At 38.8% G+C, this 27370-nt stretch overlaps 1 protein-coding gene across 4 annotated transcripts in view; it reads left to right on the forward strand.

The window, feature by feature from the left end:
• The window catches only part of ldb2a (LIM domain binding 2a), an 85306-nt gene that overhangs the window by 9121 nt on the left and 48815 nt on the right, over nucleotides 1-27370 (forward strand). For all 4 annotated transcript variants that reach the window (XM_041048759.1, XM_041048760.1, XM_041048761.1 and 1 more), the window contains exon 2: nucleotides 12015-12117. In XM_041048759.1, coding sequence (XP_040904693.1) covers nucleotides 12015-12117 — 103 coding nt within the window. The remainder of the gene's footprint in view (nucleotides 1-12014; nucleotides 12118-27370) is intronic.

Here is a 27370-nt window from a genome sequence, read left to right on the forward strand (position 1 = left end):
CTGCAGCTTCCCTCGGCTAATCGCAGCTTTAAAGTGAGTTTCAGCTCATTGTCTGACCCACAACTGTACTGTCTGGATTCACTCTCACCGCTTTTATAGTGCTGTTTCCAGCTGCAGCATGCAGCTGTTAAAGGGCAGATGCCAAACAGCAGACAACTGACTGTGTCAGTTAGCAACTATCTGGTGAACATGGTGGAGTTTTTAGCTGCTAAAATTCCAGATATTCCCCTCAGGAGCTGATAGAGACCAAAAGCAGAGCTAAAAAGAGTGAATAAAACAATTAATCCATTAATGCCTTTTAACAGTTTTTAAACAGAATATATGAAATAAATCTTGCATCCTATGTCAAAAGCACAACCTATGTCTCAGGAAACCACGGCTGTGGGCACAGAAGACCTTAAATCAGAGCTGAAGCTGGAGCATGTCTGCATGCCTAACTGGCTCGCATAGTACACTTTTTAGACAACAAAAAACAGGGGGCCCTCAAAATGGCTGGTCTGATTGTCTCCATCTGGTTTATTCCCTGAAAACTTTTTCTGGTGAATCATGAGTCAGACCTATTATGGATTCAGCTTTCAGAAATTAAATGTTTATTTCAGATCTAACATCTGTGTTATGGGCTCGGTGTATTGTAATTTCCAATTACAATGTCCATGGGACAGTAGATTTAACACAAAATTGAAATGTATACAATGAAAACATAGTAATATTCTGCTGTACTGGAGAGACCTTAAAAAGATATCTACACAGGTTTGGATATAATCTCTTTCAATATGTATATTTTGTATCACACAATAGTCTCATTTTCACTGTGTTGCTTCAGTAATGTCATACTGTACATGGGATGCTCTGAGAGGATGTTCCCAGAAAATCATATCCAAAAAAAAAAGACCTCTGGTCAAACAATGAGCGTCAGTCACATCCAGCAGGATGCTGGGACAATAGACCCACCTTTTTCCTGGCCTTTTCCCATGGTTCCTTCCAGGCTGCACTGTCGCTCAGATAACGGCGAGGACAGACAGGCCTGTAGTCCGTCTATGTCCTGTTGTTCTCCCTCCCCGATGTGGTAACAAGAGTCCGTCCCAAAACAGAGAGGTCACAGGTTGGATCCTTGCATCCTAACATCTTTGTTAGGGTTTTTGAATGAGATGTCTAACCCTGACTCAAGAACTGCTTGCATGATATCAAACTAGTCATGTGTACAATAAACCAAACTGTTCTGACAATGGTGCTAGATGAAAAGTAAAGGGATCATCAAAGTTATAGCGATTCAACCGAATTTCATGGCATGGTTTTCAAGATATTTTGCACAAAACCTCATGGTGTCATGAATGTTTTTGTAGAATTTCATGGCAATCCATTCAGTAGTTGTTAAGCTATTTCATTCTGTACCAAAGAGGTGGACCTACCAACAGACCCACATTAACATCCACTGAAGCTAAAAACTGGCTAAAAAGACAAACCTCTAATGTATAAGACAATTTTTTAGCCGAAAAATGATTTGGCTTTTTGGGTGCCACTTACACTGTAGCTTTTAGAGAGCAGTGTAACTCTTGCCATACACTTAACAGAAAAATGTTCAAGCTTATAATATTTCATCATTGAGCAGAAAAAAAAAAAAGTTCTGCACTAGATACAGTGAACACGGGGGAGGCACACTGTACTTCAGGTTAGTTACACCAGGAGCCAGCCTTCACTCTGTGCTGGTTTCTGGGTGTTTCGTCATTTTACCGATCAGCTGTTTGACTATGATGTAGTTTACTGTTTTTCCTGTGAGATGAATTTTATTTAACTAATCTAAGTAAATAGGGAGTGGAGTACAGAATGTCAGTAGCCCAGTTTTTATTTACTTATTTATTTTTAATGTAAATTTAGTCAGAAAACACTTGCTGAGCAATCATGCTCTTCTTTAGCCTGAATGTCAGCATATCCTCCAGGCATGAATATGAACTAACAATGCTTTAGTCAGTCACAAGCTCTACGCATAAACAACCTGCAAGACACTGAATGCATACCAGCTCCGTGAGCACTGCATCATAGCTGACCCTGACCTCTGGGCTCCATCATTGTTACTGGCACGGAGAAAATGAGGGTTTAAAGTGATTATTACAGATCATGGTCTCAATCGCAGAACATCAGACTAATTCAGTGGCTTCACATTCAGTGTCAGTCTTATAAGTAGTCAATAAGTAACAGTATATACAGCAAGGGAGCACTATGGTACATCATAATTTAAGTGTTTTAATTATTTTAAGTATGATAACTTGACATGTTGACAAGATCAAATGATGAAAATTGAGTTTAAGTAGCTCTTAATCATGTTTTCATTACCTTCAACCAGTTGATAAAATAAACGTATTTTACTTTTCTATTTATCTTTAACTTGTTCATTTCGCAGTTTATTCATACAAAAGTTAAACATTTATTTTAAAAGTCTTCATAAAGTTGCAATAATCAGCAAAACAAATCAAATTTGGATATTTTGAAAATACTCTGAAGCACCGAGAAAGCTGTTTACTCTGAATATTTGATGCAGGGACTGGATTTCATATGAACCACTACTATGTCTTTGAATGCTCTCCTTCGTGTGCACCACCTCCGTCAGCGCTGTCGCATTCATCAGCCCAGTGAGCAACAGGTTAGGATTTGTTTAAAGCGAGAGCTAACACTGCAACATTACAACGGAGCACATTCAGTTAAACTGAACAATATCAGTGGATTTGATGAAATCCAGTATTGACTGAGTTTCTTGTTAAGCTGTAGGAGGAAGTGTGCCATGTGCTGATTGTTTATTGGTCTAATTAGCTCAGCGGTGGGGAATACAGGCCACGCTGGTAGAATAGTGTTAGTGTGTCCAAGTCAGAGCCCGAATCTTCAATTTCCTTTGATTGTAATTTCTCATGGGTGCAGTAAATAATTGTGTTTCCCCGCTTTGTCATTCATGCATTATGTTGTTGTTTTAGCATTTTAGACCTTATTGATATTTGTTGTCACTTAACATGGTGCCCTATTCTTGTGTCTTTGATGATATTGACTTATTTCTGTTTGTTTGTATTGAGCTGAGAAGCTTTTTAAGCAGCCAGGCTGTTTGCTCAACCTGTACACATTTCACTTTTTTCCTTTTATTAATAGCTGTTAAAACTAAACTCTGTGTGGGGCTGCAGCCAATGATTATTTGTTTAAACATTTAATGTAAAAAATGTCAGAGCCCAAAGTTCCCAGATCCCAAGGTGACATGTTAAAATAGCTTCTTTTTGATGAGCAACAGTCCTAAAACCAAGGATATTCAATTTCGTTTATATAAAACAGAAAAAAGCAGGAAATTCCCTAATGTTATGGGTCAGAATCATGATAAATCTGAGTGATGAGGGTTTGGGAGTTCAGTTTCTCTTGAAAAGGTCTGACCCACTCTGACCTTTGAAACTCGATAGAGTGAATGTTTAACATTTCTTCTTGATAAATTACTATCACAAATATCAGATTTGTTGTTGATTGATTATCTGTTGACTATTATGTTTAATCATTCAAGTCAGTCAGCCAGTGTCTGTCAGTGTGCATCTTGATCAAAGGCACTTCAGTGGGACAATGATTTGATTGCTGTTGTGGGTATCAATCCTTCTGGGTGAAAGCCAGCAGTGTTGAATGTGCTCTACAGCCATGTCCACAGCTTCTCTTCGTGCATGTTTCTTGCATTGAAACAGCAGATGAACAACTTCTGTGTATTAACCTTGACCTTAAACCTATACAAACAGTGGTCTCTGTCTGCTGCTTGTAACTTCTGAGAAAAAAGAGGGAGAAAATGGGAACGGTGCCTAAATAAACTGGCAGACATGCAATCTAATGTGGGAACTTCTTCACTGACTTCATTTATAAGGAGAAAGTTCATTCCTGGTGAACGTGCAGTGGATGTTGAAGGGCAAATTTTTTTCACCCACTTCATTCATTTCTCTTCATTTGCATAATGCTTGGCTGGTGGCTGTACAGTGGCCAAATACAGCAACAGCAAGTTTGCATTAAATAAAAACGCTAAGAATCGGAAGCATAAACCTGCGCTGATCAGTGTGCACTGACTCTGACATGATTAAAGTGGTGTTGTCTGTGTAGTCTAAAGGTTATTTCAGTCCATGTTATTTTAAGTAACTGATTTTTTGTTCTATGTGTTAATATCTGAAAAAAGCCCCTTAAACCCTTAAATATTCACTTTACAGCAGCTAAAGTATCAAGTCTTTATTTGCTTGTTAAATAACTTACATAGTATGATCGATTATCAACTATTATTATCATCTAATTGATGAATCAACTTATTGATTCAGCTCTAACTGAATGATTTAAATGTCAAGGCATATACTTTAATTTGAATTCAAATTTGAATTAGGTTTTTACATTTACTCTGAAAATGTGAGTACCTCACATTTCAGACATAAGCTACATTTGTTGGCGAGTGTGTCCTTCAGTCAAGGTGCAGCCAAAAAACTCAAGCTATTCTCCAATGTGCATGTGAAGTTTTAAATGTTTTATCCATCAGTTGCCTTCACTGTACAATCAAACAAAAGCTACCTTGCTAAAGATCCTCTCTGAACATCTAGAGAGCCTTTGCTTCTGTTAAGTTGTTATGCTCTGCAATAACCTGAAGCTGTTTGAATCTTTGACAACAGTACAACTTCCTTGGCCCACCAGTCAGCCGGGCTACATGCTATTCAGGAGCTGAATGGGGTTTCAGACATTGGTAATTCTCCAAGGTCAGGCCCCAGACACGCCTACACTCTTGGAGGCTTTTCTGCCACAAGCGACTAGAAGCAACGGCAAAAAAATAAAATAAAAAAAATAAAATACAGACTAACAAAAGCTTGCTGGGAACATGGTTCATGTTAAACATGGAGACATTAGTGGTTTATGGACTGTTAGAAAGATAGGGTTTGAAAAATTGTGGTCTACTTTTATGTGGCTGTGTTGTGTGTAAATGCACATGACTTCTAAACAGTAAATAAAGATGGTTGCACTCTGCATGAAGCACAAGTGTGTGAGTATATTTGTGTGTTCATGCAGTTCACAGAAGTGTTGTTGTGGGGTTTTATAAACAGTAAAAGTTTTCTTTGTGTTTCTGTTGCCACACTGTGTCATCTGCCTATCCATCCTGTATAGACATTTCTGTATGCAAGGACTTAACCCTCAGCTTTGTTGCTATTTACTGAGGATCCTCCCTATGCTGTCCCCCCAATCCTCTGGATTTCCTGTAAATCCCTGAGGCCTGGCCAGTGCTGGTGATTTGTGGTTGGCTAGTGGGCAATTGACACATTGATAAATCCCCCTCAGATGGGGTGCGATCCGTTTGAATCAATAGAACCTTATCAGCTGACGGCCGTCATGGCTGCGACCATGTCGGTTCACCTCGGGTCCCTCGGAGTTCGCCTGATTTGTAGCACTTGACAACAAACATCGTCACGCCACGTGATTTGTCAGAGAGTCCGCGGGCGTAATTGAAGGCAGGACGTTGTCTGTCAGTGAGCGGCAGCAGAGAGGATGGGAGACAGACAGAGAGAGGGAGGTGGATATAAAGAGAGACAGGCAGTGATAAAACAAAGAAAGGCTGATATTGGAAGACAGAACAGTGCAGGCTTCTTTTTCCATAGTAAATATGTGTCATTTACAATTTTATAACCTGTTACCAATGACAGAATAAAAGTAAAGCTCCAAACATTTCCTGCTGTAGTCAAGGGATTGAAATTGAAGACAACATCCACAGCACCATGAGCCTTCAGCATGGTGGGTTCAGCTCCAGCCAGAGGATTCATATGGCTTGTATCCACTGGCCAGGCTTTAGCTGTTCTGCAGCCCATCTGGCTCCAATCCAGCTTCTCCTCTGTCCTTAGAACTGGGCCAAACCTGGCCTGTCCGTGGCTCAACCAGCCACGTTTCAAAACTTGGCGAGGCGCTGCCCAAAAGCTGCCCAAAAGCTCCAGTTTGGAGGATTAATGGTTACTGATTCTAAATGAAACTTTCCCTGGATATAATGGAAAAGTTTTGAGCAACATTTAGCTTTATGAGCTAGCGCTACTAAATGTGTATTTAATTTACAAAATAAGTGATTTGGAGAAGTGCAATGAAACTGCCAAGTGCCGTTTGTTTTATTGTTGTGAATGCTGAAACTAAATGCAGTTCATGTCGCATGAAATGTGCTTGTTATTCTCAGATTCCTGTGTTGTCTGGGTGAGAGGCTTTTCAACAGAGACACAAACTAAACCATATCATCTATGGTTGAACCCTGCTGGGCTGAGCAGAGCTAATGGAGACGAGACAATAGACACGCTGCCTTCGGCTCTGCTCTTTGTGAAATACATGCTCTTTATTTTTTGGGTGGTTTTAGGCCCGAGGCAAATATCAGTAGAATGCCAAAATGAACTATATGGAGTTAGAGCATAAACAATATTTTGTAAAAAAATTTTAAATGATTTTGTAAAACAAGGTAGGAAGGGCAAAGAGAGAGAGAAAAACTGACAATAATAGTAAAAACGAGTCTAACAAAAATACCATAGTGGGTAGCAGAAGTGAAGTTGCTCTGTGTGAAACCCTGTTTAAATCAGAATGAGGGGGAGGTTAACTAACCCCCTTCTGTAAAACTGAATAAGGGGGATTTTAAAGAAGACAGTATTCTGTAAAACAGAGAAGTGGGAGCTTAAGTAAAACACTTTTCATTAAAACAGTAAGAGGAAGCTTAATGAATACCAGAGTCTATAAAACAGAGTGATGGGAGCCCTCAGGATGACAGCACTCGAAAAATTTATCTCCAGAACTAAATCCAGGCAGTTTATGTCAAAATGGGGATCACGCTTATTCATGAAATCCGCCAACCTGTTTTAGCAGCCGGGAAAGTTCAACAGAGTCATTCAGGTGAATACCGATTTGTGTTTTGGCACCACAAAACATGAAGTTGCTGAAAGTATAAGGCTGGTGATATTCTGTTTTGTCACTTGCAACAAATCAAAACCAAAACAGCAAACTTGTAATGTCTGTGTAGTCATGTAGTCACTGCCTGATAAATCTTATTCTTCAGACAGTGGTGGAAGAAGTACTAAGAATGTTTACTAAGGTAAAAGTAGAAATACTGAACTATACAAATACATAGGTAGAAGTATCAGCAGAAAAATGTACTTAAAGTGACCCCTGCCAGCGTTAAGTTAAAATTTTGGATTATTAATACTGATGCATTGCTGTATAAGCAGCATTTTAATGCTACTGCAGGTGGAGCTAAATTTAACCACTCTGTACTGCGGTGTAGTTTAACCTGTAATAGTGTAGTATAATATAGTAGCTGATCATATGTTTTGTTAGATATAAGATATGAATCTGCAAAGTAACTAAATCTGTCAGGTAAATGTAGTGGAGTTGAAAGTACAAGACTAAAAACTGAAATGTCGAAAACTACAATAAGTGATGTAGCATAAATGGAAATACTTATGTAAAGTACTAGTTCACCGGTCACAGTTGCAAAATGGGCAACTGCTCAGGATGCCGCTGGCCCACAGGGGCCCCAAAACACCCAGTTTCTACATAATTTGATTAATAACAAATTTGTTAGAAATTTGCACCACTGAAGTAGAATATCAACAATGACCTTGGGCTAGATTGTATTATTCCACCAACCAACAATTATCTACATTATCAATTCCTTTGACATTAATCTTCTTTAAATTGATTGTTCTGTGTTTAAAATGTCAGAAAATAGTGGAAAAATGTTAATCACTGCTCCCTGAAGCCCAAGATAACATTGCTTTGGTGGATCAAAAACTCAAAGATGTTGCCTTTGCTATCATAGAAAACTGAGAAACTCACAAATCTTCACTTTTGAGAAGTTGGAACAATGGAATTTTTGGCATTAAAATGATTAATCAGTTATGAAAATGGTCGTGTACAGTAACTAACTGATAGATAGTTACTTTAAATTAAAAATTTAAAAACTATCAGTTACTCAACTAATCATTTAAGCTCAAGAGTAATGATTGGTTTCTGGGAAAATCATATATACAAATAAACTTTATTTTTGTCTAGAATACTTAAGGGAATATTTGTTTTCACTTCAATAAATTTCACAGGTAGTTTCTTGAGCTCATGTTATCATTTGTCTTTTCAGAGATAGTTTGATTGTTTCAGCTTTTATTTTGAAGGTGTAACGGCGGAAGGAAGTTCAAACGCGCAGGTGAACGCCAGGAGTTTCTGAATGTTTAGTGCGGGAAAATGGCGTTTTGAATTTGTTTGGCGTCTGGCTGATAAGGACACAAGGTTCGTCGGTATTTCCTTTTATATTTCGTTTCATGTTTACTGATATTTTACCGTTTTACAAAGTTTTAATAAGTTTTAAAGTGAGTTTGCTAAACAGTATGACGGCTACACTGGGTCGGTGCATCGCGTTGTTTGTTTGTTTATCGGTGTTTAACATTTTTGTGGTTAAACTTTCTTTGCCTTTGATTCAGTGCTGTACCACGAAAGTGCACATTATACACTTTAGGCGTAGCCCTGTCTGTCATTAATACCGAGATAAATAGTGGTAATTCATGACTGCAGCAGAGCTAACAGGACTTGTTAATCGATAAGCTAACTGTCAGGGCTACAGTTTGTAAATATTGTTTCAGTATTTGCGGACTCCTAATCAAACCATTGATTGATTAACCAAAATAATAATCGACATTAGAAATAACTATTAGTTGTTTGTTTTTGATTAGCCTTCCAGTTGCTTTCCAGATTTAGTGTTTGGTCTGTTAAGTGTCTATAAGATAGTGAAGAATACTTTATTTACCACAGCCCACAGATGTATTCAGATGTCTTGTTTTATTTGATTGCCGGTGACACCATGGTGGAAAGCAGAAGTGAGGACAGTGCGAGTGAAACACTGTTTAAGTCAGAACGAGAGGGAGCTTAACTTACCCTGTTTTATGTGACCAACAGACTAAAACCCTAAGATGTTCAGTTCAGTGAATAGTATATGATGAAGAAAGACATCAAATCGTCACATTTTAGAAGCAGGATCCTGTGAATCTTTGGCGTTTTCGCTTCAAAAATGACTAAAATGATTAATCGATTATAAAATTAGCTGACAATTAATTTTCTGCCGATGAACTAATCAATTGCTGGATTGATCATTGCAGCTCTGTTTGTCACAAGAACTCTTTTGAGTTATATAATTTTTTTTGTAACATTAAAAATAGCTCTATTATAGAAATTGACAGTGTAGAGCAGGTTCCACAGTGAGATTGTTAAGAGCTGTGTGTGTGTTTATGTGAGTGTGTGTGTGTGTATGTGTCAGAGAGTGTCTTGTTCACCCTTCACTTGACTGTCAATCCCCTGAGTCCCCGCCCCTGAATGGTACTGGATTATGGGTTGAACTCAATCTGAATGCTGAGTAGCACCAAAGTCGGTCTCTTTCTCTCTCTGTCTGTTTTGTCCTGGTGTGTCCCTCTTCTCCGTCTTTCTGAAATAGATGTATTCACATGAAACAGACACCACACACATGCTGGCTGTTCACACCTGCTGATTCTCACAGTATGACACAGTCAGTCAAACACACACGCACACATACACAGACACACATGACGCAGCGGCTCATATAGTTCATTCCCTGTGGACAGCTGGTCAGTAGTGTGTGTTTGACCGTCAGATTTCCGTTTCAAATAAAGATTTTCAGGCAAAGATTGTTTTGTTTCGATGCTGTGCTCCCACCTTTGCTGGCAGCTTATTCTCGCCTTGTCTGGCATGAACTCTATGTAAAACACACAGGCACACACGCATACAGTTCCACACAACACCACATATCCCAGAGATGCACACATACACAGCTAGTATCCTGGCGTGTGTTCATATATCTGTTTGTTTTACACTGAGTGAGTGGTGTATTTTGGCATTTAAACTTACAAATTACACATATTGGCCTAATTGGAGTGCTTTAAATGCAAGTCAGCATTTTTTTGGACACAGTTGGTTCAGTTTTCAGCTTCGGTGCGATTTTGTTTAAGAAAAAGGAAGGCTAACATTTTCAAACACTGAAACACCATAACTGTTGTATCGCTGCTTTAGTTTTTGCAAAGCTTTAATCAAAATTCTGCTTTGCAACCCCAGTCCTCCATGATGCCTTCTGAAAGTCTCAGTTTAGTCTGTGGTCCACAGTTCAGCTGATTGGTGGCCAGCGAAATGACCTCCCCACTATCTCATGATCACCTGTTGATTGACCAGATGGATGAAGGTCCAGGTTCAGGTCCTCCTCTCCACATCTTTTCCTCTTTGCATCAGACTGGTGTTTGAGACACGTTGACCTGCGGGGTGCCCCGGTCGCTGCTTATTGGGCTTGACACTGCTCAATGGTGACAACGCTAATTGCCAACATCTGGGAAGTGCTTGCCATCCCTTAGCTCAGCGCAGAAGGAAACGCAGTGATCTGTCATAACGTGTCAGAGGAAATTAGCATCAGCTGAACGTTGTTGGGTGAAGGGGGGAGGGCAGGGTGAGTGGCGTTGGTCCCTGCAACATTATTGGGGGTTTTAGTGAGGTGGGGGAAGAAGATGAAGGGTTGTTAAAGGAATAATTTCAGGGCAGAGAGATTTACATGAATGTGTTTCCTCAGTTGGTATTATGACTACCATGACTGTAAATTAGCTATTACTCCTCTTACTAATACTGCTCCTATTACTACCACTATAGTTACTCTTACCACTTATGCTTTAGCTGCTACTAATAGCCTACTGCTAGTAGTGCTACAATCAAAACTTCAACTACCACTATTACTATTTTTACAAATACGTGTCCTGCTATGTCTGTGTTTAATGTAACCACAACTACTAGTACTATTATATGACAGCTGTAACTGCTACTGACGATGCTGTCACCTTTACTGCTGCTAGAAGTAGTACAGCAGGTACAACAAGTATTGGTACTACAACTGTAACTGTTACCACAACTGCTACCTGCTACTCCTGTAGCTCTATTTGTATATTGATAATTGAAAGAGAATCACATAAAAATATAAAAAAAAACATGCTAATACTAGTACTACTCCTACTACCACGAACAATAATAATAATAATAATAATGCTAAAAATGGTAGCATTGTTAAAGGTACAAGCTAACGGTATCTTCACCTGCCATAAAAAGTAGAAGCAGCAGTGTTATAAAGCTGTTGGACCTCAGCTTGTATTTCAGACTTGTAGCAGCCCGAGGCAGGGCTCTCCCAAAGTCCAAGCTTAAGAGAAGTAAAGGGTGTTGCCAGGCTTAAGCTTTACATCGACCTGTATTGGAAGCTTTTAGGCCAGCAGCCAACACCCTCTGTGAGATCGCTTTTTTAAACCTGATTTGTGGACTCATTTTAATATCCTTGTTATTTATTTTTGCAGCTGTTAGCCCTTTGTTCTTACCCTTACACTCGGTGATGTATTTTTATGGCCCTGTCGTAATTTGTTTAAAACATAAAATGCATTTGACTGTTTTACTGTTAATACTTGATTGTTGAAGCACTTTGTAAACTCAAATGTAAACACCTTGATTTAAATAAAGCTCATGAAATTCAAAAGGAACAAACACACCAATCTACAATAAAGAGAATACTTGGCCTGCACTGCTGACTTCATATATCAAAAAAACAATGTTCTTATTTTATCTCGTCTCACACAAAAGCCTGCACGGCCACAATATCTTTGTCTTATCACAATGGATCAATATTGAATTTATGTAAAAAAAAAAAAAAAAAAAATGCAGCAGAACAAGAGCAACAACCTGGATAAAGGAAATTCACTGGGTTATTAAATAGAATAAAATGAAGAGTTTCATATCAAACTGAAACAAACTGGTCCTTTCAGAGGCCTGGAGAGTAACTGAAGTGACATGCTTTTACACAGAGCATGTTTTAGAGATACACGTGAACTGAAGCCAGTTAGCCAGTCATTAAAAACAGACAAGTGGTAGTGTTTGATAAAGGACACCCTGCTGCTGTCTACCTGTCTTAATGACCTTTGATTCTGTTTGTGCTCTAACAGGAAAGTGACAGTTTGTGGTGGGACGCCTTCGCTACAGAGTTTTTTGAGGAGGACGCCACTCTCACGCTGTCCTTCTGCCTCGAAGATGGACCAAAGAGATACAGTAAGACTACACAAATATTTCAGCAAATAACGGATAATACAATCATCTCATTTATTTATTTCTAAAATTCTTAATTTTGAAATTATTAAGGCCATGTATTACTAGTCTGTGTAGTTTAAACTAATTATTCTTTAGGTAGGTTTTAATGAGCATGTATCAACAGAATATCTTAATTCTGTTGTATTTTATACAAAACGTTCCTGCGGTGTATTTATTACTGACATTTTGCTCTACACAAACTTCATCAGTTATTTGCTGCCCTCTGACACACCTGCCATACATTCAGGTGTGCAGAGAGTGTTTTTCAGGTATTGGCTGTGACTGAAATCACTCCCTCATTCACTTACTCCCTCCCTCTATGAAGGGCACTCAGTAGTTTGCAGTGAGCAGGAAATTGAGATTTTGGATGCTTACAAATCATTGCCATTTTGATTGGCCAAGACAGATGTGACACGACTGTAACTCTGACGTCTGTGAAATAAAATGCTTAGCATTGAAGGTTTTGCTGGCAGAAAGTACGGTACATGCCATGGACGCAGACAACTCATCACAGAGTTCATAAGAAAATACAGATGTGCTGTACTTCAAAAAGTACAGCACATAAAGTACAGCAATGTCTATGTTTCCCAAAAAGGTTAGGTAAAAAAGTAAAAAAAACAGCTAAAGATGGTGATTCTTTGCTCTTTTTGGCCTCTTGAATGCCACATTCAGACTTGTTTTGGAAAACCTGGCTGTTGGTCACTTATTTATTATTATTATTATTATTTTTATTTTATTTATTTATTATTATTATTATTATTTTATTTTTTTTAATTCTGGCGTTACATTCACATTTTTCTTGAAATTAAACCAGAAACCATAAAACCATTTTGATAACATGCCTCCAAGAAAAGGTTTGTGTCCCAATCAGAGTCTGTTACAGTATATTTGTTAGTTTATCAGTGGCTATGAAGGACAAACCACCATTATGTTTTATAGAAAGATCCCACTCTCAGATTCAGAGATATCTCAGGCTGTGTTGTTCAGTCCTTCTTAGGACTGATTTTCAGATGAAATAGAAAATAAAAATGTTATTGGGTATTTCCTCTTTTCTTCAACCTGCTATATTTACTTCCAGCTAAGTTATTGATCACGTACAATTCCCAAAACGCCTTTTAACACAGATTAGAATCAAATGTGTGAACCTGTTGAGTAAGAAAGTGAGACTTTTCAAGTAAAGATTTGTCCCATTGTGCCAAACACTCCTGCATTCTACCCTACCGAGCCTCTGTCAGTGAGAAAATTGGGATCTTTCTCTCTTCTAACAATAGTTTTTTTTTTCTGTTTTTATGATTTGCTGAACATTGGTGTAACATCACACGTAACTACTAGTAACCTCTTTCTGAAAATTTCATCACAGACCTCTTTTGTGGTCTGTGCTTTCTAAATAAAGATGTAAATGTAAACCATAGTCTTGAAAATAGGCAAATTATTCGGTATATCTGTACTGAGACACTTCATAAAACACTGCTTTTGTCAAAGATAATAATGGTGACTGTGTGCTGTTGCTATCTTGGTACAACCTAAAGCCATACCTGTACTGTACATGCTATATTTCCAGTAGCATTGTGAAGTTGAAGTTTTAGTTTTAATCAGTTTTTATAACTTTTGTAGTTTTAATCAGTTCACTTTCATAATCTGTCATTTTTAGATGAATTTGGAAAATATGGTGTTTTGTTCCCAACTACAACAACAAAGAGGACACACTCATGTTTCTGTGATGAAGAATGTTGGCATGTTGAATGACTGTATGGATGCTCATTAAGTTAATGCTATATTAACACCTCTCTCATGTCTGGGGTAGGACTGCAACTAGTGATTATTTTCATTATTTATTTCATTATGCATAGAGTTCAATTAACTGTTTTTATCCATAAATCATCTGAAAATAGTGAAAATTCTCCATATAATTTCCCACAGTCCATGGTGATATCTCCAACCTCAAGATAATCAGTTTGCTGTCACATGACAAAGAAAAGCGACTCAATGCACAGACATGAGGCGTACCAATCATCTCTAACCCTCAGAAATAAGGCAAATAAAGTTATTTACATATGTAAATGTTACCTTGCGTTACCTTACATTTTCAGGTAGATTTCTGATATCCCCCATGGGCTTCCGTTTAGTGTTGGACTTCTAAAAAAGGCTTCAAAGTCCTAAGTTCCAGGAAATGTTCTCCACACCTGATTGTGTGCACTTTGAACTCAACACCCAAACTGCAGCTGCAGTATGTGGTCTTCAGCAGCAAACGGCAGAGCAGTGGATGTTATTGAGTTTGCGATATTGTTCCCTTCATCTCATCTGCATAGGTTCATGTTTTGATATGTGAAACATATTGAATATCACACAGACAAAGATAAGGACGTGGTCCTCTGAAATGAGCAGATGTGTGTAGTCTCTTCTGTTTGTGTGTGATTCAGCTCAATCATGGAGGAGGAAGAGAGAGAGGGAGAGAGAGGGAGGAGCAAGAGAGAGAGAAGAGAGAGGGAGTGGAGGATTGTTGTGAGCCGGGCCTTGGTTTGCTTTTCAAATGTAAAAATAAAAATCCCCAGTGGCGTAGAGACGGTAACCCTGTTCCCCCGGGAACGGGAGGCTTAACACCATGGCGATGATGACTCACCGTCAGTCACAAGCCTTCCTCGATTCACATTCAGGTGCTCGAAGTCACACACACACATCCAGGAAAAATCCACCACCTTCATATGTACCCAACAACAGATTTGACTCAAAAGAAAAACTAAGAATGACACCTTCAGAAAGTGATGCTGTTGTCTGTCTAGGCTTCGCATTGCCTGCGTGATATATAGAAAATAACAGTACAATGTATCATATAGAAATACTGATTGAGATATACAGACGTGTGACAAACTAAAGGAAAAACCAACATAAAGTGTCTTAGTAAGGCGCTGGGCCACCACATGCCGCCAGAACAGCCTCAGTGCACCTCGGTATTGATTCTACAAGTCTCTGGACTCTACTGGAGGGATGGAACACAATTCTTCCGAAAGACATTCCCTCATTTGGTGTTTTGATGATGGCGGTGCAGAGTGCTGTCTAACACGTCAGTCCCAGATCTCCCATAGGTGTTCAATTGGTCTGAGATCTGGTGACTGCCAAGGCCTCAGACATAGCCTACTTGTCGAGAATATCATCTGACCATATCACTTTTTTCCCCACACCTCTGTAGACCAGCGCCTCTGGTTTTTGCACCACTGAACTCTCAAATGTGCATTCATCTTTGTAATGAGGGCTTTATGCACTACCTATATCCCTCTATATGTAACGTCGGACTGTTCTTGTTGACATAGTCTGATCACGTCCTCCATTGACATTCTCAGTCATCTGAAGAGGAGTTTCTTTTCCGTTTTTCCTACGACTGTGTGAACATGACGGTCATCAAATGTGCGCTGTCGTCCACAATTTCTGATCCTGTTTACTGACGTCTTTCCCACAGATCTGAATGCAGATGTCAAGTTAGTCACTACTCCCACTGAAACACTGGCCAGTGAAACAGTCTTTGTGACTGAAGCTCACGCCAGCTGTGCCCCAACAATGAAACCTCATTCGAAGTCACTTAGATCTTTTCCTCTTGCCATCTTGATACAAAATCAGAATCAGCTGTGCCTGCTCAGCATTTTTGTACATGCCACAGAGCATAATTGGATGTTAATTGCTTAATTGTACCATGTGGTGCACCTGTGTGGAAGCATCTGCATTTGTTATGTTTCTCCACTCATTTATTCATATTTTTCCTTTAATTTGTCACCATCTGTATTTTCCATTTAGCTATTTTGTTCACTGCACAGTACTGTTGTTAACTGTAGCTGTAGCTGAGTTTGCACTACGGCTGAAGTGACCGTAGTTCAGCAGGTAGGAGGACTTGGATAACCTGCTCAATAATACTCAACAGTTTCCTGAAATACAACCTTGTGCTTTATGACTTTTTAGTGAATGATTGAGCAGATTCCGTTTTTTAAATGTGAAAAAAGTTAGACATCTCCAATTCGTGGAAGCTTTGAAGCTAAAATTGGACGTAAATCTAAACTAGATCATACATAGCAAAGTCTGTGTGTTTGTCGAGGAGACTGTGCAGACATACACAAAAAATTATAGAAAGATTATGCACCGAAATAAGCTGCCAGGGGTATTTTTACTGTTACTATAGAATGTGAACCTGGAGTAAAGAATAATGTATGTAAATGTGACTACACTACATGTGGCTCAGCAAGTATCCTTAAAGTGTTAGACAGTATTTGAATTTATGAATGTGTTTTTTGGGGGGTAAAAGAACAACAGGAATCTCTACCTTTTCTCCCTGGAGCTTATTTCTTCACCTTTTCTATTATACAGAATCATTCTTGTGGCACAGGAATTTCTGTGCTGTCTGTTATCAGGGGGCTTTGGACTCTTATATCCTTTGTTTTGTTTTTTTTATTTTACTGTTGGCAGTCCAGAAATTTAAGCTTACTCTGCTGTTGCGCTCATTGGTAGTCCCTCTACAAGAACATCGGCTAACTGCCTAACATATAAAATGTAAATGTGACCGGCAGTGGCCTTACTCTGAAATAATCTTTGCTTCCAGGCCTGTGAAAAGCGCAGATATATGTAGTTATCGTTGCACAGGTCAGAGCGGCACTGGGCAGTGGAGATGTGAGGGTGTAGGAGGTGGAGAGTGGTTGCCAGTGGTTAAAAAGACCATGAATGCGTGTCGGAAGAGTTACAACAAATCAAAAGGTCGCAGCATTTTGCAGTGGAACAAAGTCTCTTCAGACAGTTATGCTGTATAGGACAAAATGTTTTTTTAATCATGTTATCAGCAGTATTGATTTTGGAAATGAATCCTGAGGCTAAAGTGGTGATTTGTGATTGTTATTATGGAGCTTATTTTAGCTCCACAGTATCACACATTTCTCATGGCATTTATAAACTGTACTTATATTTGTGTTTTCTCATGCAGCTATTGCATGTAAGCACATGTGGTTAAATTACGTTAAATTAAATTTGAGGTTATTTCAGGCAAAATGTTTATTTGATATTAAATTAAAACAGTGGAGATGTATGTATTATTCGGCTGAGGCACGTGTATACACTGTATAATGTATGGAGGAAGAAGTGTAAGAACTCCAATCCTTGTTGAAACTGAATTATATTTTTGCAGTCATTCAGTAGCTTATGGGATAATTACAAAGAAACAATCATGTCACTCCATTCTGAGATGCTCTAATTTCATAACATTCAGCGGAAGAAAAATGAGAAAAGCCAATTTACCTAATCTGTTTTTTTATTTTATTTATTTATTTAATTTTTGCAAGGACCTGTGTGTAGGTATTTTGCAACTTGTCTCCAGCTGGTGTTCATTGTGGCCTCTCAGAGGAAATAAATCATATTGGAAATGCCCGTGTGTTAACTGTTGAAGTATGAACGCTAATACATTTGTGTCCGCAGCGAGCCCTTCTTTTTCTCTGTCTCTGTCTGTCTTTATTCTGAAACCTGAAGTTCTTGGGATGGTCACTTTCACAATTTATTTATTTATTTATCATGTTAGAGACTAAATGATTAACATGTTCAACAAGTTGATCAGCAATGAAAAATATAGCTTAGGCTTTACCTTCCTTCAGGGGGGAAAAGTAGCTTCACTCTGTGTTAGGTGTTTGATATTCAAAGACTGCAGAGCACTTACATTATTTTTCCTGCTAATACACATCAGATAGATTTCTATAGCCTATGAGTGATTTCTTTGTGGCTCATTGATTGTTTTTCTCTGAAGGGTTAGTGGTTCCAGCTTTTTAAATGTGAGGATTTGCTGCTGCTTCTCATTTATTTCCTTATGAGCTGAATACGTTTGCTATTGGCGACAAACGATTTGAAGATGCCACCTCAGGCTTCTGGAAACTGTGATGGGCAATTTTCTCTACTTACATATATTTATTTGATGGATCAATGCGTAATATATACAGATTAAGTGATAATCAAAATTACAATTAGCTGGTGCTTTAATCTCAAATTTACCAAGTAATCTTACTGTTCTCTCACCCCATGAGGAACTGAGATAGAAAAACTTAAAATGACAGTTTGTTTCCTGGTGAAATGGCAGAGATTTGACAGTGTTAAGAGGCAGAGCATGTGTCTGCTGTCTGAATAATTTCCCACCATGTGTCACTAATGAAAAGCAAACTTCAGCAGATCGTCTGTTGTGTCTAATTGTAATCTACATGTACCAGTAACAATAACCATGTCAGAGGATGACATAAGCAGCTTATCCAGACAGATTGCATTATTTCTTGCCTTGCCATGTTCTTGCAAAGATCTGAAGAGCACTAAATGTGAGCTGTGAGATTTTGTAGTCTCAAAAATGTCATAATATTTTATAGCATCTTCGGAAATAAAACTTATTGAAGTCTTTTGCTGCCATGACAATATATTGCTTTGATAAAAGTTAATATTTTTAATGTGTACTTGGCTTCATGTTTCATCTTTGGAGCAAGGGTGTTTGTGTAGCCCTATACGTGTGTAAAACAATTCTCCATCGGTGCAGGCCAATTATTGTTTTCTCCACCAAATATTCAGAAACTCTGTCTAATTATACACCCAATTGCCGTGGCCTTAACATTCGCCCCAGTACCTTGTCTGGCTCTGCAATCTATGAGGCATCTGATGAAAGCTGCACTCCATGATGCAATCAAAGAGCAAGGCTCATTTTAGAAGTAGTTCAAACAAGAGAGGGAAAAACTCTGCATGTTTAGTGGGCTGGTTCAGGGCAAACTGTGAAAGTGATTTACAATTCATCTAGTTATTCTTGCATTGCAGCACGCAATAATTGCAGCACGCAATAATTGCAGCGATAAAATGACCACAGCTAATAATCTTTAAGCAAGCATGAGGACATAATGAGGAGGAAGAAAACAGGGGAAACTGCTTTAATACGTGTGAAGGAATGAAGTGAACTGGCTTCGCCGTGAAGTAAGCTTAACAAGGAACTCGCTTAGTGCTGTGAATTAAAAGTGGGAAATTTTTAATCAATAAACACATTATGTCCCATTGGAAGCGTGATGATGTTTTCTTAGGGCAGTTTTGCACATACCAACAACATCATAGTGAGCAGTTTTAGCAAGTCATAGATTATTGTGTTGGCTGAAAATTTTATACAGTAAAACATAATTTCTTTAGCAGGTTTTAGTCCAGTGATACATATAAAACACTTCTAATTGCCAGCTTCATTTATGCTTCAGTCTTTTACTTAGCAAAAGTCGTACTGTGTGTAATGACCAGCTCTTTATACGTGTTCCCATATATAAAGCAACTTTGAAAGCCATTAATCACTTTGTTCAGCACATTGACTCAAATGGTTTTCTCCCAAACTAAAGGAATTTGCAAACTGTAGACATAAAACTGTGTGACTGCAGCCATAGACATGCATTTAGCGTCTAACTACCAACTGGTTAACAAAAGTGGCTGAGTATTGGAACATTTTCATCTTTCTCCTTCGTTGGTGGAATGCAATGCAAAACGGTAGTGTCATTAAAGCTGCGCTCATCAATTTTTGGCCACTGGGGGATAGAAATTGAAATAAGCTGGCAAACACACAGCCCAGTCGTACTAGTCCTTTATAAGGCTATTTCTGGCCATCCGAGGAAAATTAAGTTTAATGTTCAGTTTTTTAGTATGGGCTAGTTTTTGGTCTCCACCAAGCTGTGAGAAAAAAACAATCTGTTTCTTGCTGTGGCTCTGATGGGCTGGTCCCATACAGTGGATTTATCAGAACTTGATAACTGAAAACAGCTGTTTACCACTGCTGGCAGAAAGGTTGATGCGAGTACTTTGATTGAACTTTACAGAAAATGCGCTGTAAAATGAAAATGATGTGCTAACAAAAAAGGATGAAATGCTGCTTGGAGCTACGTAGTTGTGTGATAATTCTCTGTAGGGTCATCTGTACAAATCACACAGCTTCAGTTGATTTATTTACAAGTTCCCAGTTCAGAAACATGATGGACCACATAGCCTTCACTGGCCAATCATAAACATTTCTTCAACAATACCATGTAATAAAGTTTGTTTTCCAGCTTTAGACCATTTCTACAATCGTCATTCTGTTATTGATATTCAGTTTCCCCCTTCGTATATATCATTTTATAATGATTTGATTAGACATATGTTTTTGATGTTTACAGCCAGTCCAGTTTCACCCCAGTGTTAAACACGTTATCCCTTGGCCGAATGCATAATCAGAATGATGTTTACAGAGTTCATGCAGTATCTGTGTGAAAGAACCTGAATGGAGGTCTGAGATGGAAGGATAAGTCTAGTGCTGTGATCTGACTCCCTTTCTGTTGAATAAAAGATTGACAACGGAGGGTTGGGAAGGGCTGGTTGGAGGGGGGGCTGTATTATTGAATTGGGTGGTGGGAGCAAGAGAAGGAAAGCTGAAGTCCCAAATGAAGGTATGGGAGTGGTGCAGTGTTGGCCTGTGTGTCTGTTTGTGTGTTCATGTGCGTGTATCTGTTCCTCCGTATCTGTATCTGGTTGTGAGTGTGTTTTCTCTGTTCAAGCGACGCAGCGTTTGTGTATGAATGTGCATGTCTTAGTGAATGTGTGTGTATGTTGGGCTGAGAGGTAAAGGGGTATCTCAATGCTTCTGTGGAGGGGGTTGTTTTGAAAGGAGGTGGGGGGGCGGGCGGGCGGGAGCGCGAAGCTGCTTTACAGAGAGATGGATAGGATGGTTTGAAGGTGTAGAGCGGTGATTGGCAGCTGGGATGATGCGGCCCTGGCTCAGCTGCAGCGCTGAGATGTAGGCTGCTGCTGATTGACAGTCAAGCCGAGGCTGGGAACCAGAGCGCTGGATCGGCCACAAAGAGAGACAGAGGGAGAAAGAGAATGAGAGGAGAGTGAGAAATTATAGATTTAGACCAAAATATGTAGCCTTAACATTTTGCTGTGTGTTCTGTTCCTGGATAGTTCGACACTGCCATCTATTGTAAAGTGTGCTGGTGGCATTTTTATGATATTTCTCACAGTTGACAATGTGCTAATCAAGCTTCTATCTGTTTAACCGAATTGGGCAAAGAGAGAGTGATGAAGAGCTGAGGACTGAATGACAGCTTACCCTTTGGAGACACAAACAATGATTCATAAGAAAAGCACTGGGAGGATGTATATAAGAGTAATCCATATGAGCAGGTAAAATAATGTCCTGCAATATCTTCATAACAAACATCTAATACAGATTAGGGCTCCTTTTGTCCTTAGCTGTAGCCTGAGGCAGCCACTAATGCTTAATTTTCATTGTTAATTATTTTTTAATAATTTTTCCATCAATTGTTTTTTTTTTTTAAATGAAAAAAAAAATAGTGAAAAATGACCAACACAAGTTCCCAGAGCCAAACGTGATGACTTCAAATTACTTGTTTCATCGGAAAACAAAACCTTCAAATATTCAATTTAGAGTCATATGAAACTGAGACACAGGCAAATCCTCAAATTTCAGAGGCAAGAACCTATGAATGTTTGGCATTTCAGTTTGATAAATGACTTACGTGATTAAGCAATTATCAAAATTGATTATTTTCTATTCATCACCTAATTGTTTGTCAACAAATAGTTACAGCACTCCTTAGTAGAGTGATGTCTTTTAAACCTCAGAGTTTGTGTAGCAAAATATTGGATCTTTCTTCAAAGGTTCAAATTATTTAGAGATGCTAATTTTGAGGCCATGCTAGGTGTTGACTTCCTCTTGGTGTTCACGAAGCTGCTTTTAAATAAATTACTTTTTCCATTGCTCGGTGAGCTAAGTTTTGTGTCTGTAACCCTGTGTTACACAGCTTTGCACTGTGGCCTTGGATGCTGGCTGTTTCTAAAAGACAGCCCACTTGTAAATACCAGCTTTGTGAAACTCACAGCACATGGGTTTTGATGAGGCTGTATGACAGTCTGAGGTGCTCATTTCATTCTGTGGTAACACAAAAAAGTCTTTGTCTGTCTCTGTCAGTAAGTTTTGACCTAGAGGTCCACACAGGACTATTTTTTTCAAACCACCGTCTGCCCGCTTGGTAGGATTTCCGACCATTACCGCCTGCTCCTGCAGCTCCACGATCCCACTCCTGTCTGCTCCTGCAGAGATTCTGAACACTCCCGCTTGCAGCAGTACTTTCTTCTGAAATCCTGTCTGCCCCATCCCACAGGGAAAATAAGACGCATGTAGCCCATATAGATTTTCTTTTAATCTAAAGAAGTACTATTACAGTTACTCAACTACTTAATCAGCCACTTTTAAAATGCTGAACTGAAAATAAGCCTTAACACATGCCTTAAAGTGTAAAAAAAGAAACAAAGGAAAAAACAAAAAACGCTGCTTCAATTTCAGGCATTAACAGCTGAAGATTATGGATCATGTCTCCGTTTGATAGTTCACGTTGTTTCCAATAGCAACTGATACAGACAAGTTCCTGGACTGTCCAAGATCAGAGCAGCAGTGTTACTGTTTTTATTTGCAGATCAGATGTGGATTACAGATGGCCAGTGTATTTAATGCTACTGATGTTTGCAGGAAATGTATGTATCCAACTACACAGCAGGTCTAATAAGACAGAGCAAGACGAGGGGTCTAACCTGAGAGCAAAAGAGAGAAAGTAAACTGAAATAAACTTTATTTGGTATTGTATTCTGAGACACAGGGAGGATGATTTTTTAATATTATGTCCAGCATAAAAATATGCCATCCTGCATGGGGTTACAGGACACCGCAAGTTAATATAAAACAGAACCAAGTCAGCAGCGCTTACATTTTCAAATGATATTACAAAAATCCCCAAAATAATGAATACCACGTCACAAAACCAGCAAATTAAGAATAATTAAATAGTTGATCTTGCCTTTTTTTCTAAGGTTTTGAGGCATACTTAACCAGTTGAAAGACATGGAAATTAAATCCCCGTTTTTACTGGGTTTACTGGAAGGCAGTGCATCGTACCAAATTCCCTCTTTTTTTTTTTACTATTCCTCCACTGAAGCTCAAAAACTGTCTATGGAAACACAGAGAGGGAATTTTATACCAACTCTGGAAAATATTCTCTTGATTTGACTCGCTCAGTCAGCTGAAGCTTCATATTAGCTTTAGATAAACTCGGGAATACACTTTTTCACAGAACAAGGACTGTGGATTTTGTACCCCCATCACTTACGTTGGAAGCATTAGGACCTGCAGGATCCCACTCCTATTGTAGCCCCGTATTCTCACTGCCACTGCTGTTTGTCTTAACTAATGCAGGTTGTCTGTTTGCCCTTTGTTAGCAGTTGTTGTGACCTGGAACGTTGCCTAAATTGGCCATTAAAACGTCTATAAAAAGTACAAATTTAACATTATTAAATAATTGTTCAAGGAATCTGTTTCACTTGTAGGTTGCATTTTCATTATTTTATAGGCTTTCTAACCACAACATCTGCCTGATGGCAATTAAGACAGTGGCTTGGGCCAGCTGATTGTTTAGTCAGTGCCAGAACAGAAAGACTATTTCTGTCTATTTTTCACCCGGTGATAAGCCTGTTATCGTTGCCTCTGCAACTGGCCTCCTTTCCTCTCTCCCCCTCTCTCTCTCTCTCTCTCTCTGTGGTTTGTGTAACCAATCAGATCGAATGCCACCAGTCTGAGTTAGAGTTGAGTGAGGTGGCCATGGTGGTGGATACTTCACATTGTCAAGCAAAAAGCCAAAAAAAAAAAAAAAAAAGAATGTTTATTTCAGCATGGAAGCAAGTTTCCTTGGGCTGAAAATGATTAATCAATCTCGTACAGTGTCGTAGCGATTTCTGAGTGAGGCAGGTTGAGGCAGACTCATTTTAAAGGCACCAGCAATTATTAGAGACAGTCCCTCAATTCCCATGACAAGAGGCAGTAGCACCTTGTCTGTATGTAGCTGACAACCTCCTATCAGGCTCCATTAATGTATTGTTAAGAGAAAAGGAAAAAGACATGTTCCTGTCATATATATTTGTCCATGTAGTTTCTGTTTTTTTCTGCTTTCCTACTTGTTACAACAGAAAAAACTATTAAAATAGATGGTTATTAGGAGTGCTTAACCTTGAATACTATGTCAACATATATATTTAAGTGCTTCCATCATCAATAATTGATTTATTTAATTTACTGTACAGTAAACATTTTATGAAAATAAAATTTTAAATGAGTCACTTGCCTTTATGTATGCTTGTTTGAAAACATACCAGCTGCAAATACAGCGGTGGCTCTCTGTGCTAAGTCGAAAACTATTTTGGATATTGCACCCTGATATAACGTAGCGCTTCTAGCCTTAAATTAGCAGAAAAACGGACTCAGTCAAGAAGGAATCACCATCAAAGTGAACTCAGAAGAAACATGAGACAAAGAAAGGATGATACAGGAGTGAAACGCTAAATTTATTATTCCCTTCTCTTGATCAGTTGCAATCATGCAGTCATGCCAATCAATAATAGATGCTCAAATTGCTGGGACTCCAGTCTGATTTCTGCTATTCTCCTGATGTTTTTTTTTTCATGCAGTGTGTGTGAATCCGTGGGTGTTTGCACAGTGTACATTTTATCTGAGACAGCAGCAGACGTGAGCAGTGGTTTTGTTGCACTCTTTGACCAGAGAAGAAAGAGATAGGCCTTTTAAAGACGTAATGTGGTTCTTCTGAGGCTGCCGGGAATCGTAGCCTTTTCGTTCTAAAACAATATCCAATATCTATAATAATTGACGCCTACTCTTGCACAAAAAGCCTGCTGGCATGAAAGTAAAGCACATTAGTAGGTACCCGCAATTCATTTTTAACAAAACAACACAGACGACTCTCTGCTTAAAAATATTACTTTGTGCCATCACTATTTTCTTGTGTGCCATTACTTCACTTGCACCAAGTCAATTTTGTTTATTGAGTGCTTTCAACAAACTATAGACAACAAAGGACGTGAAGGACAAATAAAACTTAAAAGACCAAACATCACTGTTTTTAAGCAATAGAGCCAGAGTTTGTTTGCGTGTTTGTAGAATTAAGTGTTGGAATAAGGAGAATACTAAGAATAATTTTGGAAAACAGCATATTAATTTTCCTCACTTCTACATTTATCTGAAAGGGACGTGAACCTGACCTAGTTTCTATAGAAATAATATCCAAGAGGACCTTTCCTTATTGGGATTATGGGCATGACAGTGAGGCAGTGAGCTATGATGTTTAGCCGCTGGCAGGAGGACCCATAATTTACCATAAAAAATGTCCTATTAAGTGTTCTGGACTTTTTTTTTTTTTTCTTTTAACAATACACGACTAATGGCTAAAACTTTTCTAAAAACCAAGCATGCCAGCCAAAAATGAAAAAAAAAAAACAACTGGAAAAGCTTTTCTACTGGGTCATTATCAGGCCTGCCCTAATGTATCAGACTCAAAACTGACAGTGGATGTCTAAAGCCAGCCTTTAAGTGATGTAGCGTATCATCTGTGTGGGCATATTAGAGGTTAGGAGTGACAAGTACTGTTGATTGCATCTGTGAACCTATAACTTGGCTGTCTGATTGTAATGGTGGGATTTTGTTGCAGTAAACTGTGAACATGATATCATATATTCCTCTACAATGCCATGTCGATTAAGGAAATACTTTTATATGAGAGGGTACATGTTAATACTTCAGGTGCTGTATTCCCATTGTTTTTCCTGTGCTTCTTAAAGTGCTGCAAATGTGAATACAGTATGTTGAAAGTTGACAAACTATGTGTTGTACTTCTGCAAGTTTGACTTGCTCTTTCGTTCTGGACTTTTCTTGGGCATGTACGCTCATTTTGAAGGAAAATTTTTTTTTACAGCTTAAATCTGATAATTAGAAGAGATGTTGGTCGAGGCAGGTGTGTGGCAGGGCTGCTGAGTAGTTTGCAACACTGGAGTGTACTGTTGAGACCATGTTGGCTAGTGTGGGTCATTCAGTGACTGTTCATGGTATTACACAAGCGCAGAGAGCAATTATGCAGCAGAAACCCTGTGAATTCTCCCGTTGTCTGCAGCTGAGGCAAAGTTATGGTGGTGACTTGCTGTAAAAGGCTGAAAGATGAAAGACAGTCCCGGGAAGTGTGGCCCTTGTTAGACCTAGTACATGAAAAAACACAGAGAAGATGAAAATAGTTACAGCTTTTTATTTGGAACCATTCTAATCACTGATAAATCTTTTTTGTTTAGTCTTAGATATAGGGAAGTGGGGCCTATAGACAGGGAGAGAAAACCTTAACAGCACAAGCCCAGTTCATAAACCCACAACTTTTATTTATGATATCATCTGTATTATTAGGAGATTTATGATGCTGTTTTAAAGCCCGTATAAAAGCTACGCAGAGAGTGGTCAGTCAGGTTGGTTTCCAGGTGGCCTGGATCAGGGTGGGAACCATTGTGTGTAGCTAACAGGAAGGGGGGAACAGCTATCGCAGGGCACCAGCTGTCCGCGAGGATGGGCAGGTCCCCTGGCTTCCTGTTTCTCAACACCCTGTGTGCCCCGCAGCAAAACAAAACCAGCTTCCCATTCCAGTTTGAGGAACAATAGATGTCGCAAACATCCCTCCTCTGCTTCTGTCATCCTCTCTCCCTCTATTCCTTCTTTCTTGTGTTCTCTCCATCTTTTCCTCTCTCTGTTTCTCTACTGCATCCTTCCCTCTTATCATCTTCCTTTCCCCCTCTCCCTTATTACTTGATCTTGAACCACTTAACACTTTTTTTTTTACTGGTTTGGATGTGTACTGTGAGTGTGCATTAATATAAGTTGAGTGTGTTGCATGCCAGTTAGATAAAGTCAGTATGGCAAAATGAAATTTTGGTCCCTTTAAAGAGAAACATATACTTCAGAATCTTCTGGATTTGGAAATTGTATAGTTCAGTATCACTGCTTGGATTAAGTTTCCAAATCATTGTGCACCTACATTTTGTAATAAATGAAATAAACATGAAATTACATTTAAAGTATCCAGGGAAAGTTTTCCCATGAGCTCTCTTACCGTACGCATCTGCGATTTGTTTCGCTGAAGTGGAATTTGTGAATGTTTGCTACAAGTCTTGATGACAAACATGCATTTCATGAAAAAATGAAGAGTGAAGTGCAACATGAGCTTTTAAGAGTAGAACATTCCAGAAAGGTCAACAAGATGGCTCTGAGAGAGAGAGAGAGAGAAAGTTTTATTAATAATGAATAGAATTTTCATCCACACACTGG

Source organism: Toxotes jaculatrix, chromosome 10, assembly GCF_017976425.1.
Source record: "Toxotes jaculatrix isolate fToxJac2 chromosome 10, fToxJac2.pri, whole genome shotgun sequence".
Taxonomy (NCBI): domain Eukaryota; kingdom Metazoa; phylum Chordata; class Actinopteri; family Toxotidae; genus Toxotes; species Toxotes jaculatrix.